Genomic DNA, 16061 nt, shown 5'->3' on the forward strand with positions numbered 1-16061 from the left:
TCCAGGGTCATGGGTACCTCCCCTGGTATGTCTCCAAGAGTGTACCCACACACCTAAAGCTTCCCCAGGGTCTAAGCCACAGAGAGTTTCATCAAAGTCTTACAGCTGGCGACTGGTCCAGTTTAACACTCACTATAAGCAAGCAAAAGGCCCCCTCCCAGCCTACCGCTGGCCTGTGCTCCCCGGATGAGCTGAATGCAGTCCGTTATTGGACCTCACTGTACTGAAGAGACAGAAGTTGTCTTTTCCCTTAATCGATAACAGGAAGAACAAGAGGCACGGAAGGAAAACACGGGCAGCAACAACCAGATACAGGCAGAAGGCGATCTTTAACCAGGAAGGAAGGAAGGTGTCAACGAAGCCCCGTCCTTAAACTATCAATCAACCCAGTAAAAATGCTGAGCTAAATCCAGATACAGGCAGAAGGCCGATCTTTACCAAGGAAGGAAGGTGTCAATGAAGCCCCTTCCTTAAACTATCAATCAACCCAATAAAAATGCTGATCTAAACAGCCCACCAACAGAAAGGGAAGCAGAAAGGACTTCAAGGCCGTGTGCTACAGTCATGAGGTCACTTGGCAGATCCAAAGAGACGAATCTGCAATCGCTCTAGACCAGTGGTCCTCAACCTTCCTAACGCTGCAACCCTTTGGTACAGTTCCTCGTGTTGTGGTGACCCCAATCAGAACATGTTCCCATTGCTACTTCATAACTGTAAATTTGCTACCGTTATGAATCACAACACAAGTATCTGATACGTGGGATAGCTAATACGCGGCCCCCAAAAGGGATCACAACCCACATGCTGAGATCACTGCTACAGGTGATCAAGGGATCACAACCCACATGCTGAGAACCACTGCTACAGGTGATCAAGGCATGGTGTCCCTGCATCATCAGTTCAGTGCAACACATCCAGGTGAAGACGACAGGAACAAAAATCACGTATGTCGCGTTTTAAGGTGCACCAGGAGGGCCGGGTGTGATGGCACACACCTTGGATCCCAGCACTTAGAGGAGGCGGAGGCAGATGGATCTCTGTGAGTTTGAGGCCAGCGTGGTCTACAGAGTGAGTTCCAGAACAGCCAAACACACACACACACACACACACACACACACACACACACACACACAGTGCACCAGTGTGGCAGTTTGAATGTAATGCCCCCCCTAAGCTCGTAAGGAGCTGTACTGTCAGGAGTGTGGCTTTGTTGGGGTAGGTGTGTGGTTGGAGGAAGTGTGTCACTGTGGAGGCGGCTTTGAGGTGGCATGTTTGCTAGAGCCACGCCCCGTTATCTCAGTCCACTTCCTGTTGCCTGGATCAGTATGTAGGACTCTCCTCCGCCAGCACTGTGTCTGCTGGGCACACGGTCACATCTCACCATGACAACGGACTGAACCTCTGAACTGTAAGCCACCCAATTAAATAAATGCTTTCCTTTTTAAGAGCTACTACAGTCATGGTGTGTTTTCCCAGCAACAGAAACCCTGACTAAGACATCCAAGAACAAAGCAAACTTTTTGAACAAAGAAGCCAATCTAAGCTGTAAACACAAGAAAACATGTATTGCTGGTGACTCCCTTAAAGGAATGACGTCTGTGTTGGGAGCTTCATGAAAATGGAAATAATCCAGTGCAGGCTGACGTGACAAAGCCCGTTAAAAGGTGTTGAAGCTGCTGCTGCTGCACACAGTAACTTGTAGGACATTTGACAACTGTTGTGGAGACCCAGGCCTAACAGAGCTCAGGTCGGGGCCATAGCTCCGACGACAGAACACATGCCCAGCATGCAGGAAGCCCTGGGTCCCATTCCCAGGAGATGCACCCAGGTGACGTGGTGTAGGTCTCTGGGCTACATGAGACCTTGGCTCAAAAAAAGAGGGAGGAGGAAGAGGAAGGGCAAAGGGTGGTAGCCTCAGGACGGGGAAGGGTGTCAAGTCAAACCTCAGACTGCTTGGCTTCCTCCCTAGAGGGCAAGAAGTAGGTCCCCTACCTCACAGTTCAAAGCCTGGGGCCAAAAGCACTTCCCACAGGACTCTGGGAGAGGAAGCCTCAGACAGATCAGAAGTCACACCAGGACCCAGGGGCCAGGCCTCTGGGCCTCCTCACTCCTGTGGGGAGGAGGGTCAGGCCTGTAAGGAGCCACGGTCCTGGGTAGGACTACCTGTCTCCAGAGAAAAGGAGAAAGCTCAGCACTGGATGCTTCCTCCTTAACTGAGACTTCAAACTCGGGTTGTCACTGCACTAGGGAGCACCCCTCAATTCAAAGGGACCCGCACACCCTGAAGCCTGGAGGAGATGGAGGGAGGAGAGGAGGGCTCTGTGGAGCAGGCAGGCAGCAACCAGGACTCCCACAAACATCAGGAAAACAGAGTTCTGCCTCCTTACAAGTCAGAAGGGCTGGTCTGGAACAAGAGACCAGGCCCTGCGCCCACTCCTGGTGTGGCTTGGAAATAAAGGCAGTGGAGTGGCGGGGGGAGGGGGTGGGGGACTCAGCGGGAGCAGGCACAGCCTGCTTTCAATGGCCTGGGAGACAGCAGCCAGCAGGTTCCTTTAAGGACTATCAGAGAAAAAAGTGGGCCTCCAAAGGCAAGGAAAGGGAGCAGTGGTCTCTGATGTCATCCCCTTCCCCGGACCCCAGAGAGCTCACAAGGACACCATGGCCTGGGCCTGCTGGAATGCCCGGCTGAAGGCAGTGGGGAAAGCACAGAGTGTGGGAAGGCAAGACATTTTTTCCCTTTTAATTTAAATTAGAAACAAGCTTGTTTTACATGTCAATCCCAGCTCCCTCCCCCTCTCTCCCTCCCCTACCCCCCCAGCAACTCCCCATCCCACTCTTTCTGCTCCCCAGGGAGGGTGAGGCCTCCCATGGGGGATCTTCAAAGTCTGTCACATCATTTGGAGCAGGGCCTAGGCCCTCCCGGGTGTGTCTAGGCTGAGCGGGTATCCCTCCATGTGGGGTGGGCTTCCAAAGTCCATTTGTGTACTAGGGATGAATACTGATCCACTACTAGAGGCCCCATAGATTAACAGACCTCCAAACTGGCATCCTCCTTCAGAGGGTCTGGAACAGTCTTATACTGGTTTCCCAGCTATCACCCTGGGGTTCATGAGCTCCCCCTTGTTCAGGTCAGCTGCCAGCCTGGTCTTGACCCCTTGGCTCATTATTCCTCCCTCTCTGCAATTGGATTCCAGGAGTTCGGCTCAGTGTTTAGCTGTGGGTGTCTGCTTCTGCTTCCATCAGCTACTGGATGAAGGCTCTAGGATGGCATATAAGGTAGTCATCAATCTCATTACTGTAGAAGGGCGTTTAAGGTAGCCTCTCCACTATTGCTTAGATTGTCAGTTGGGGTCATCCTTGTAGATCTCTGGACATTTCCCTAGTGCCAGATTTCTCTTTAAACCTGTAATGGCTCCCTCTATTATGGTATCTCTTTTCTTGCTCTCCTCTATTCTGCCCCTGACTCAACCTTCCTGCTCCCTCAGGTCCTCCTCTCCCCTCCTCTTCTCCCCTTCTCTTTCTCCTAACTCCCTCTCCCCTCCCCCACCCATGCTCCCAATTATCTCAGGAGATCTGGCCCCAGAAAGGCAAGATGTTATCAGATCCCTGATTCAAATATAAAAGCCTGTGAAGGAATGACCACACTCCACAGCGCTGCACAAATGCCACTGCCACGCGGGTGCCACACCCGCTGCGGTGACAGTCCCTCATCAGGAGAGGAGGAAAGGAGCTACAGCCCGGTGCTGGGGATTCCCGGCCTCCCGTGAGAACTTCCTGCAAGCACCAGGAAGGCTCACTGACCTGCTCGCAGCGGGGCTTCCCTGGCCAGCCTCTGCCTTCCCAGGGGCTCCCTTCCAGTCCTCCAGCGGCAGTCTGATTTCCAAAGGCGCTCAGTCTCTCAGCTCCCCAGGCTCTCTGTGCCTCGAGAACCATGCTCTCACCTCACTCGCCCCCACACCCCACTAGCTCCTACGCATCCTCAAGTGAGCCAGAGAATCCCTCACACAAAAAACGAGCTTTGTCCCTGTGTCTGCCCTCATACTTGGTGGCACCTAGCTGGGTTTAATTTGCTCAAAGTCCTTGTCTGCAGCAGACTACAAGTCCAAGCAAACGCGCCCCCCGCCCCCGCGGGGGCTAGGATCATTCCCCAGTCCCCTGAGGAAGAGCCTCTACTGACTTCCCGATAGCATGCTAGCCACATTTCCAATTCCATCGTCTCCTTCCCCACGCGATTCAGTGAGGTCCCAAAGCCCCTGTGGCTTCTGTACTACACAGTTCCAGAAGAATCAAAGTCTCCCCTCACAACTGCTCAAAGGCTGCCTCAAGAAATCCTCCCAACGACCCCAGTAACACACTCTCTCTCTCCCTTGCTGAGTGGAAGGAATCAAACTTTGGAGCCACACACACTGACCACCCAGTCAAGCTCTGCCACCAGGGAGAAGCCTGGACAAAGCCACTGCGAGAACCTCACTGCCCGAGTAATAAAATGTGGATCCTGGACCGGTAACATGTAACACCTAACAGCAGGAGCGCCACTTCTCTGCACCACAAACCCAGCCAGTGCCTGGTGCCTGGGTGCCAGCACTCCAGAGCGCTGACAGAAACCACCACGACCAAACCCCCAAAGGAGGGTCAGAGGCACAAACTCCACTCAACTTTGGTATTTTCACTGAATCTTGTTTTAACGAAATGCATCCTAGTAGAGCACATGTAATTCTGTATGTCGTTTCTAATGTTACTCCAGTTTTCAACTCTAACGCTACAAAAATGTAAGTGCTAGAAACTTAAAAACACAGCATCTCAGAGTTCCACATAACACTTTGCTGATAAGTAGAAAACGCTTAGGTAACCCTTGGAAACTCCGTTTATCTCAGTTACCTACTAGAAGAGCTCTGTTCTTTGCGTTGCTTGCACTGGTTTGCTTTGTTTTGATTTTCCTTTCTAGGGACACGTCCAGTTTAGAGCAGTCCCACTCCCCCCACCCCACCCCACCCCACCCCACGCCCGCTCTCTCCCTACACAGCACAGGAAAGGGTCTGTTGCTGGTGCCACATGTGGCTTCTCTGCAGAAAAACAAGCTAGCCCCCCCTCAAAAACCACACAGCACCACGGCCACCTCCTGCCCTTGTTTGCTTCTTAGCCAGAACAGAACAGTTCTCCATGGCGTGCATGAGGCCTTCGGTGGTTCACAACTGTAACACATTCTTACTTCCCAGAGATGTCCGGGAGCTTTCCACCCTACTGCGCTTCCCCAAATGCAATGCCAAGTCGCTCCTTCCCGTCCAGCCGGAGCCCTGTACCTAAGGGATGCTGGGAGGGGTCCCTGGTCCTTGTCAAGTCTCTGCTCATCCTATTAGCTCACATCGGGTGACCTTTAAAAGCCAGACATTCTGCGTCATGCACTCAGCTGTCCTGGGTGAAAGCTGCTCAGGCGGAAGTCTCCAGAAGCACTGTTCTCAGTTCAGACAGGTGGTACAGCATGGCTCAGGAGGCGGTACCCAGGAGGATGGAGACTCCACAAGGGACCTCACAGGGGACAGCTGACAAAGCTATTCCACAGATGCTTTCGTTTGCTAAGTGTCTCAAACCCTACACTACGTAATGTTTAGAATAACTCACCCAAAACACCGTGATTATGCTAACATAATCAATAACCTAAAGGATAGAAGAACAATTCTACAAAAGCTCCATAAATGTACTTCCCATCCCTTGTCAGACTTGACAAGTGAGCACACGCAAATGCGGCGTAGCTGCATAACAAGCCTCCCAGCACATGACGGCACAGGACAACGCCGCCCCCTTCCCCCCCCCCCGCCCCCTCAGCCCCCACTCCCTACCCCTCACCCCACACCATCTGCTCAGTTCTTTCATTGGGCAGAGGATGGTGGAAAGGGACTTCATGTTGTCCTGGGTGATGCCAACTGGCACTTAATGGACCCAAGAGCTGTGGTGGCCTCACTCACAGGTGCACAGCCTTAGCTGTACCGGCCATGATGCACAGGGTCTAGCAAGCCTTCTCCCTCCCCTTTTGTAAGTCTCTCAGACACCAGCACCAGAGACTCTCTCCAGGAAAGTGGTCAAACTTCTTGACATGGCAGCTTTCCCCCAAGGAAACATTCGGATGTAAAACTGTACTTGCATAAAATCCATGCTGAAGTATTAACTCCCAGACAGAAAGCCCCTGAATGTACCTGTATTTGGAGATGGCCCTTAAGAGAGAAAATTAAAGTTAAATGATGCAGTTCGGAGAAGACTCCATGCAGAGGCAGGTGGGCAAGGTAAAGAAGCCAGAGCCCACGTGAGCTGGTCCGCTAAGGACAGAGGCCTTAGGATAAACCTGAGCCTCCCTAGCTACAAAGCAGTTTCTGCTGGTGTCCTGTCTACAGTAGTCTCATGTGATGGCCCCAGTGGGGGTGAAGAGCAGAGGCTTCAGCAGCCATTAAGGCAGTGCACAGAGGCTGGGCTGTCACCTCCCTCTGTAGTGTACAGTCACAGACCCTGCACCCAGCAGGTCCGAACGGGAAGGTTCACCAGCCGGCGAGGACCAGCACACCCAGGCAGGGCATGGAGAGCTCTGACTGTATGAAGAGAGCAGAGGTGAGGTCACAAACCCGACATCCCTCTCTGCGCTCCAGCCAGTCACATGACCACCTGTGGGGGGGGGGGGGACGGTCAACTCCACCTTAGCATTTCACTGTAATTCTTTCTCTGAATGGCTTAAAGAGGAAGCACTGGACGTATTAAGTGGAAACCCTTGTGGCATGGGAAAACATCTTGAAAAGCAGAGGACTCTGCGGGCTTCTCTGGAATCTGGGCGAAAGCAAATTCCTGTGTCTACGGTACTTCTGAAGAAAGAACCATTCCTCACAGTCCAGTGTTCCAGGAAAACCTAGTCAGGCAGAGCAGGAGGTGCTGTGGCGACAGTTCTTCCTACACGGTCAAGGAACAAGAAGAGAAGTCCAGGGAGGGATGGGAAAGGATGGGAAGGGTGAGGGACAGCAGAAAAAGGAAGGGGAGAGGCCCTAGCTCCTCTGAGGAGCTCGCTGTGATACTCAGAGCCCATTTTCCAAGCCCAAATCTGCAAGCTGAACCCAGCAACTGCCTGATGTGGCTAAGTTCTGTCAGACCATTACTAAGCTTGCGGCGATGGGTTTCTTATCCTAGAAACAGATTTCTCGCGAGCTGGAAAGGCAAGGAACAGGTGGAGGTAAGCGAGAGGGGGAGCCGTGAGGTGGGTGGCTGGGAAGGAGCCCTCAGCCCAGACTTAACCCTGCACTGAAATGTTCCCGGTGCATATGCATTAGGCGGCTGTCCAGGCGCTTGTATGCCACAGCATTTCCAGCGGCCGTTCTTAGCTTGCATTAATGACCACAGCCTTGCAACCCCACCATGGAGCTGCAACGCAGCTCAGAGCAGCTGGTGAAGTCGGAACAGATGGCCTGACTCCCTGGGAGGAACTCTGTGCAGGTGACAAAATGACTGTTACAAGAGTTGAAATGGAAATAGCTGATGTCAGTAAAGCAATTTCTCAAGGAGACAGATACTCCATGGGTTATCTGTTGTGCCCCAAGAAGATGTGACCAGCACTCCACAGCTGGTGACATCAAGGGAAGTGAAGGACTGTTCCAATGAATGCTGGCGGAATTCAAGACCTCCCCCCCCGGTATACTGGGCACACACATGTGTCGCCTTGTCACTTTGGACTGACTGACCCATGCTTGCAGTTAGGTATCAGTCTCTGTATCTGTCCCTCTGTTTTCCCTTTGACTCCTTAAGTCGCTGAATACCCAGATAGCTTCTGGCTGTAACAGCAGGGTTAACAAGGAGAAAATAAACAAGATGTGTCAATGAAAAACTAAACTGTGGGTGCCCTGAAAGGGGATCCTTTTCTCAGCAGCCTTTCCTGCGTTATTCTACCTGAAGGGAGTCCCACTACCATTGATCCCGGCACCGTACCCTGTGCCCACCCGGCAGGCACACCACTCTCTCTCTGAAACCCTGCCTGCACGCTCGCCGTCTCTGCCCCTCAAAAGTTAACACAACGGTAGGCAGAGAAGGCGCTTGTCTGCAACAGTGGCCCAGCGTAGGGCCAGGCCTTAGCCAGGAAGACTGTAGCCAGCGCCCCAACTGACCCATCAGCCAGGGCACAGGAAGTCCCATCAGCCAGGGCACAGGAAGTCCCAGTGACAGGAAGCAGGATCTAGAAGGTCACATCACTGCTCTCTGGTTCACAGTCCATTCTCTTTGCCGTGCTGGACTCCACCTCAAGTCTCCTCCCCATCGGCCCTGCGCCGTCTTTGCTGAAGGCTTGTCCACAGCCCTTTCCATTCTGACCCTGCAGCCGTCTCCCATCACCCCAAGAGTCCAAACTCTTCCAGGGACGCAGAGCCCTCTCGAGGCCCAGCTCCACTCTCATCGAACACCCGACTCTGTTCATCGCTGCTGGGATTAAAGGCATGCGCCACCAACGCCAGGCTTCAATCATGTTAAGGAACTATGCACAGCGCTCTGCTGGTCTCCCCCGGATATCCGCACACTCCGTGTTCTCTCGCCTCTCTCTGGACCACCTCTCTTCTTGCTAGCAGAGGACGGAGGGTCTGCTGCATGCCAGCATGCATGGCGGGCCTTTTGCTCTTCCTGACTATGCGGAAGCTCTGCAGCAAGGACTAAGTCTATCTTGTGTGTGTGTCCGCGTACCAAGCACGGCATCTCAAAATATTTGTAGACACTCAAATATCTGGGGAATAAATAAGTAAACTTCCCTTCAATGATAGCTGGTCCCTATAGGAATGTGACAAGGATATCTGGCGATTCACCAGGGTGGGAATCCTGTCCGCCTTATTTTCTAGCTGCATTCCGGGGTGTCTGGAAGAGTAGACACCCAATAAATATTTGTTGAAGGAATAAATTCCTGGCTTGCCTGATGGGACTCCACCCCTCCTGTCCCACTTGAGGAAACACCACAATGCATGTGGGTGAAAACATAGCATTGGTAAAGAGACATCACTGAATCATTTGGAAGGTCCACCCGTTACTGTCTGTCACAAGTCACTAGCCACACACCTCCAGACTCATCATCACACATGAGGTGGCTGAGAGAGTGGCTCGGAATAGCTGATTTGGACAACACCAAGACGTAGGAAGCACACTTTGAGTTTGTCATTTTGTTTTCCAGAAGATGACAATAAGTTCAATGAGAACTTGCAAGTCAATCATTTAGTATTCATTTTCCTTTTATGAAACAGGACCCTGCACACCCCACAGGAAACCTTTAATTAAATCATGGACGTTAGCAATTCCTTTTCATGGCTATTTTTCTCCCATATCAATGAGGCCCATACGTAGCTGTTACGTTCATTTAAAAGTCAACCTACAACCCTGCGTCATCACTTCAGGGAGATCACAACCCCTGTACACAGCCCCAAGGTGACAGTATCATTCTCCCGCAAATAGACTGAATGTCATGCCTTGGTTTGTTTCATTTTTGTCTGTTTTATCTTTTGGATAAATATATATTGTAAAGTCACTGGACCCTGAACCAATGTGGTCTTATTTTGCTTAGACAGAGCATCTTTAAATGATGATCACCTAAGGAAATAAATACATTCCAAATAAAAAGTCCTAAGAAAAGTTTCAGTCTTGGCATGTTAAAGAAACAAATCCAAAAAAGCCAGACTGGCAACCACAAATCCACACAGACAGCCACACACACCAAACAAGGCTAAACCTAGCAAAGGAAAACATAGCAACACAAAGCTAGTAACACCATAACCCATAATAGCCTGCAGAGTGAGGGACCCATCCACAGACAGACTGGCCACACTTCTCCACATGCCGAGTGGTAGCGAAGATTGTTTATTTTTAAACATTCAAAGATCTTATAGTCTACAGAATACAATGTCTGACATCTTTGGGCTCAAATTAGAGTGAAAAGTAAAGAGAGGGAAAGCATACAGAAAATCCTAAGTTTCCTCCTTACTGCCAGAGAGAGGCAGTAAGTCCAAAGACCACGACACACACGGAGAAGAGCTTTAAACAGTAAGTCCATGGCGTGGTCAAGCAACAGAGCCCTCACAAAACAGCTGCCAACCCAAGGAAACAGCAGGCACCTGCCCCCCGCCCCCCAGTGTACTTCATTTCCTGTGAGTGATGAGCCTTGACTGCACGGGCTCTTAAATCTTTTTTGTGCCAAGGACCCTTTAGCAGTCTGGTGAAGGCTACTGAGCCCTGCTCAAAAAAAAAAAAAAAAAAAAGAATGTTTTTTATTTTGTTTTGTTTGTTTTGTTTTTGGGTTTCTGAGACAGGTTTCTCTGTGTAACTACCCTGACTGTCCTGCAACTCCCTCTGTAAAACAGGCAGGCATCAAACTCACAGAGATCCACATGTCTCCAGAGTGCTGGGATTAAAGGAGAGCCCTGCCGCCACCACTGCCCCGCCCAAAAGAATGGTTTTCAACGAATAAAATTCAATGGATTAAGAATGAAATTATTACTTATCAAAATAACTTTGGACTGGAAAATAATCATGGGCAGTTTGTTTTAAGCCGGGTGTTGGTGGCGCATGCCTTTTTATCCCAGCACTCGGGAGGCAGAGGTAGGCGGATCTCTGTGAGTTTGAGGCCAGCCTGGTCTACAGAGGGAGTTCCAAGACAGCCTCCAAAGCTACAGAGAAACCCTGTCTCAAAAAACAAACAACAAAAAAAGAGTCTGTTTCAAGCGCTGGAGGTAGACTGCAGGGTCTTGTACATGCTTTACACCACTGAGCTAAAGTCTCAGCCCACACCTTTGGAGGGGTGCGGGGGTGTGGGTGTGGGTGTCTGTGTGTCTGTGGGTGTGGGTGTCTGTGGGTGTGGGTGGTTGTGTATGTGTGGGTGTGGGTACGGGTGGGTAGGTGGGTGGTGTGTACTTGTATTACCACATTAAGTAACAAACAGGCAGCGGGTCTTTCTGTTGCCTGTTTTCCTGAGTGAAATGCTGGACCTGGGGTAGAGAATTGTAAAGGTAAGAGTTTTTTCCAAATCCCAGTTGTGGGTTCCCTGAATTCCATTTAGAACCCTTTGCTGAGTGCTGAAAAAAAGCAAACAACTATTTTGTGAGGAAGCAGAATCAAGTCAAACCTGGAGCCTTACAAAATGAATGACCACTTGAGTGAGGTGAGGGAAACCAAGAGACTGGGCCACATATTTTTATCCCCACAACATGATGGGCCATTAGTCAGCATGATTCAAAATGAGTTCAGAAGGGGCTCTGAGGCCCTAGCAGCTCAGCCAGAGTCAGCAGACCAGCAGGAAACCATGAGAACAGAGATGAGAGGGACACAGGCCCAACAGAGGAGCAGCCCAAACCTCAAGGAGCCACCCTCCTTCGGGGACCCCCCCAGTTTCTCTGTGCAGGGCTAAACAACGCACCTCTCAGACTCCACTCCCTAAATTCCATCCCCAGATGGCCTCCTCCTTCCAGTTGTTTCAGCGTGCTTAACTGCACAACACGATCTCTTCCTAAAAATGTAATTACCCTTATCTATTTGGGGGAGCAGAGGGGGCATGTGAGCTGCCATGCGGGTGTGTTGGAGTTCAGTGGACAGACTGCCAGTGGGATCTGTCTCCTGTGAACCCAGCCTGGGTCACACTCAGTTTGCAGGCCTGCCGGCAAGCACTCACTACCTGCTGGGCAGCCTCACCGGCCCATGCCTTTGCCTTTCTAAAGCAGCAGATTTTACCCAATCTGCATAGCCTTGTACACTACTGCAACTTTCAAGTCTGTTTGTGCACAGCTACTTGATAAAAGGCCTTGTGTGTACCCTGTGTGGGTATATGCGCCCGTGCATGTGCCTAAATGTGGACACACACAGCGTCAGAGGTCAACGTCAGGTGCGTTCCTCTGTCACTCTCGATTTTTTAAGTTTTCCGACATGATCTCTCGCTGAATTTGAACCTGGCCATTTGGGCTAGACTGGCCAGCCTGGGAGCCTCTGGGATCCCCCTGTCTCTGCTTCCACAGTGTCGGGGTGACAGAGGCAGTCCCATGCCTTTATACAGGTTCCACGCTTATGCAGCAAGCCCTCTCCCAGCCCAGCACTAACTGGTTCTGCTGTTATGACACTGGATTCGTGCCCATGTGAATTCTAGCACTACCACGTGAAGAATCACAAAACCAACAAACGGAACAGAACAACAGAGTTTGCACCAGAAAGGCTTCTTGGGGACTATTTTGATATTGCTAAAGAAACAGAGAGGGAGAAACTAAATCAAAACCAGAAAGCCAGTGAGTGGGTCAGACAACAAGACTTTAATCAGGGCCCCACTACACTGAACGGCTCTTAATCCCAAACCCACAACTTTAAAGTGACAGCCAAGTTTAAAATTCTCAGCTAAAAAGAGCAAATAGTTAAGCCAACCCTTTTTCCTCCTTCAATTAGGTAGGGCACACAACAAAGACGTGACTATGCGGCAGTAATTGATTAGAATTAGCAAAAAAATTAAATTGCTACTGAACAGAAAGTGATGATGCCATTAAAATCCTGTGTGGCATTCTCTCATATTGCACAACTTATGACAAGAATCACAAACATTGGCTGGGCGGTGGTGGCTCAAGCCTTTAACCCCAGCACTCGGGAGGCAGAGGCAGGCAGATATCTATGAGTTCGAGGCCAGGCTGGACCGATAGCCTCCAAAACAATTCAGAGAAACCCTGTCTCGTAACCCCCCCCCCAAAAAAAAGAATCACAAGCATTAGCATGTAGATCTAGACCTAAATCAAGTTTTCAGTTTGCTCTCCAAATTTCCTAGTAACACCCCGTGCCATGCGATTCAGAACACAGCAGAAAGGACACACAGCAGTTAAAATAAAACCATTACTCACAAGTATACAAGAGATTCTATCATTAACAAATGCTGAGCATCTTTAGCCTCAAGAATAATTTCATCAAGAAAATTTCCTAGACAGTCTCTGTTCACCAACAGTCATGTCCCAAAGGACCAGGCAATGCAAAGTGATAGTTTTGTGGGTTTTTTTTAATGCACTTGTTATTTCTAAAAGGAAGGCATTCTCTAAAGTCCAGTGGGTGGGACATAGGGCTTCATTAAACTCTAACGAGTTCTCTGCTTTACATGCACTCTTTAGTGTGCTCAGTATCAGAAATGAGACAGACACAGAGAGAGAGAGAGAGACAGAGACAGAGAGAGAGACAGACACAGAGAGAGAGAGAGAGAGACAGAGAGAGAGACAGAGAGACAGAGAGACAGAGAGAGAGACAGAGAGACAGAGAGAGAGACAGAGAGACAGAGAGAGAAGGCAGGCACAATCAATCAATTCAGGAATACACAATCCAGAGCAGCATGGGCTACTCCCATCTTTCCCCCTTAAAGACCTTCGTAGCTAGCAAGAACAACGCCTACTTATAAAGGCAGTGCTCCATCCACTGTTAATCAACTTTGCTGAGAAAGTGGCGACACCTGAGATCATTACCTACCCACTTAATTCGTGTTCCTTGCTACTTATGCCTTGGTGGACACGAAAACGAACTGTTCCATGCACCACTGTGCAATGCCCAATGCCCATGTAGTGGTTGGCATGTAGCAGACGCAGATAAACGTTCTGTGTGCCTCCAACTATTAGGTAAGAAACCACGGTGCCATCCCGGGCTCCGGGAAAAGCACTAGTTAAGGGGCAGAGCAGGTGCTATGGGCAATGTACTCCCGGGCTCCGGGAAAAGCACTAGTTAAGGGGCAGAGCAGGTGCTATGGGCAATGTACTCCCGGGCTCCGGGAAAAGCACTAGTTAAGGGGCAGAGCAGGTGCTATGGGCAATGTACTCCCGGGCTCCGGGAAAAGCACTAGTTAAGGGGCAGAGCAGGTGCTATGGGCAATGTACTCCCGGGCTCCGGGAAAAGCACTAGTTAAGGGGCAGAGCAGGTGCTATGGGCAATGTACTCCCGGGCTCCGGGAAAAGCACTAGTTAAGGGGCAGAGCAGGTGCTATGGGCAATGTACTCCCGGGCTCCGGGAAAAGCACTAGTTAAGGGGCAGAGCAGGTGCTATGGGCAATGTACTCCCGGGCTCCGGGAAAAGCACTAGTTAAGGGGCAGAGCAGGTGCTATGGGCAATGTACTCCCATAGACACTAAATTGCAACAGTCTAGGGTATAAATTCTCGTCCTGGCTTTGGAGAGCCCTACACTTTGGGTTATGAACACGAAACCTCTCCAGACTACACTGCTCTGAAACACCTCAGCAGATTGCCTCAAAAGGAAATAATGAAACGGCTCTGGCATAAGTTAATCTTCTGTGTCAAATTCACAGTGTTAAGCATACTCCGAAGCCAGCCACATAAACAAAACCAAACTCCACAAAATCAGGCTGGGCTGAAGTTACATAAGACAGACTAAACTGTGGCTTTCCCCCCGTTACTCCTCCTGCTTCCCAGCGAACTCTGACACGTCTCTTAAGTGCATACAATTCCCAAGCAGGTGCGGAAGGCGCTCACTGATGAGCTTCCAAACAGGCAATGGTATTTCCAGCCCTACCCCACTTAAAATGCGAGCAACAACCCGAGGAACACCAGGAAACTGTAGACGAGTCCATTCTAGAAGCTTAAATCTTTTTTAAAAATTATTTTTAACTCGGCACTTACTTCAAGGTAGTTAGCAAAAGACGTTTCTCATAGTTCCCAGTGCCTCCGCTCAGGGAGGGCTCCTCGCGCGCCTAAGCCCACCACCCATCAGCGCCCGAGACGATCTGAATACAGATCTTTGAACGGAAGACAAAAGCGCGGGTTCCCTGGAGCTGGCACATCCAAAGGGAAAACAATCCTTCCCTGCAGCTCTAAACCCAAGTTGCTCCAGAGCTCCGAGTTTCCGGCACTTTCCGCCTCCCCCTGCACTCCCTTTTCATTGCCCACTTCACCCTGCTTTAATCCTGCGAAGCCTCCCTCCTGGCTTATTACGTGTAAACAATAGAAATGTCACAAGGAAACTCAGGAAGTAGATGAAGTCTCTAATTGCCGCCGTTTAACGATTGGAGATAATTACTATCTTCAAAATGTGGTTTCACCAACGGAGTGGGAGCCGCCGAGGCGGGCAAGCCACCGAGCTCCCCACCGCCGCCCCGAGGGTATCGGCAAGGCCGGGGCCCGAGGGGTACAGAGACCAGGGGGTGCGGGGGCCTAAGATGTGCGGAGAACCGGGTGGAGGGGTCCGGGAACCGTAGGTGAGGGGACCGGGAAAACCAGGCCCTCGGCCGGGCTCACTCCGTGCGCAGAAAAGCGGAGGCCAGCCGGGCCGCCCGGGTCACAGACCGGAACAATGCGCAGCCCCAGCGGAACGCGCTCTGGGCTCCCCGGCTGAGGCTCGGCGCTGTGGTCCCCGGGAGCCGGAGGTCCCCAACGGCCGCCAGCTCCCGGGTGCACTGAGCGACCCCGCGCGGTGCCCGAGCACCCTCCGGGCCGCAGCAGCGAGCGCCCCCGGGGACCCGAGCCCGAGGGAGCGCATCTGTGCGCGACGCCCCGACGCCCACGGCCCCAACTCACCCGAGGACCACCAGCTCCCCGTATTTCACCGGCTCCTTGTTGGGGGCGCTGGGCTCCTCCTGGCCGGGGGAAAACATGGAGCCGCGTTCGGCCGCCGCAGCCGCCTCCACCGCGATCCCCGCCGAGTCCGCGCCGCCGCTACACTCCCATCCCGAGAACGGGGTGAGCGCGCCGGGAAACGGCACGGCGGCGAACGGGGCGCGGGGCGGCCAGTCCCGCGGCTGCTCCGTCGTGGCTGCGCGCGTCCGCCCGCCGGCTTCCTCCCCCGGACCTACGCGCGCCGCGGCCGCCGCGAGCCGGACCCGGCGCGGAATGCGAGAGGCCGAGCCGAGCCCCGCGGGAGGAGGAGGAGGAGGAGGAGCGCGCGCCGCCGGGGGCCGAGCGGGCCGGGCAGGTGGGACGGCCGCGCCCCCGCCCGCGCCTCCGCGCTCCCGCGGCCCCCGCCCGGCCGCCCGCCAGCCCCCGCGGCCCGCGAGCGCCCCGTGTTATGTAAACATAGAGTAAAGGGGAAGGGAAGCCCTTAAAGGGGCAGCTCTGTT

At 52.0% G+C, this 16061-nt stretch overlaps 1 protein-coding gene across 2 annotated transcripts in view; it reads right to left on the reverse strand.

The window, feature by feature from the left end:
- The window catches only part of Peli2 (pellino E3 ubiquitin protein ligase family member 2), a 140107-nt gene extending 124270 nt beyond the window's left edge, over nt 1-15837 (reverse strand). Inside the window, exon 1 of one of the 2 annotated variants that reach the window (XM_021222780.2) lies at nt 15523-15837. In XM_021222780.2, coding sequence (XP_021078439.1) covers nt 15523-15599 — 77 coding nt within the window. In that variant the 5' untranslated portion in view covers nt 15600-15837. The remainder of the gene's footprint in view (nt 1-15522) is intronic. The other variant, XM_005085736.4, reaches the window with a different exon arrangement.
- Nucleotides 15838-16061: the final 224 nt, after the last annotated feature.

This window comes from Mesocricetus auratus, unplaced genomic scaffold, assembly GCF_017639785.1.
Source record: "Mesocricetus auratus isolate SY011 unplaced genomic scaffold, BCM_Maur_2.0 Super-Scaffold_100048, whole genome shotgun sequence".
Classification (NCBI taxonomy): domain Eukaryota; kingdom Metazoa; phylum Chordata; class Mammalia; order Rodentia; family Cricetidae; genus Mesocricetus; species Mesocricetus auratus.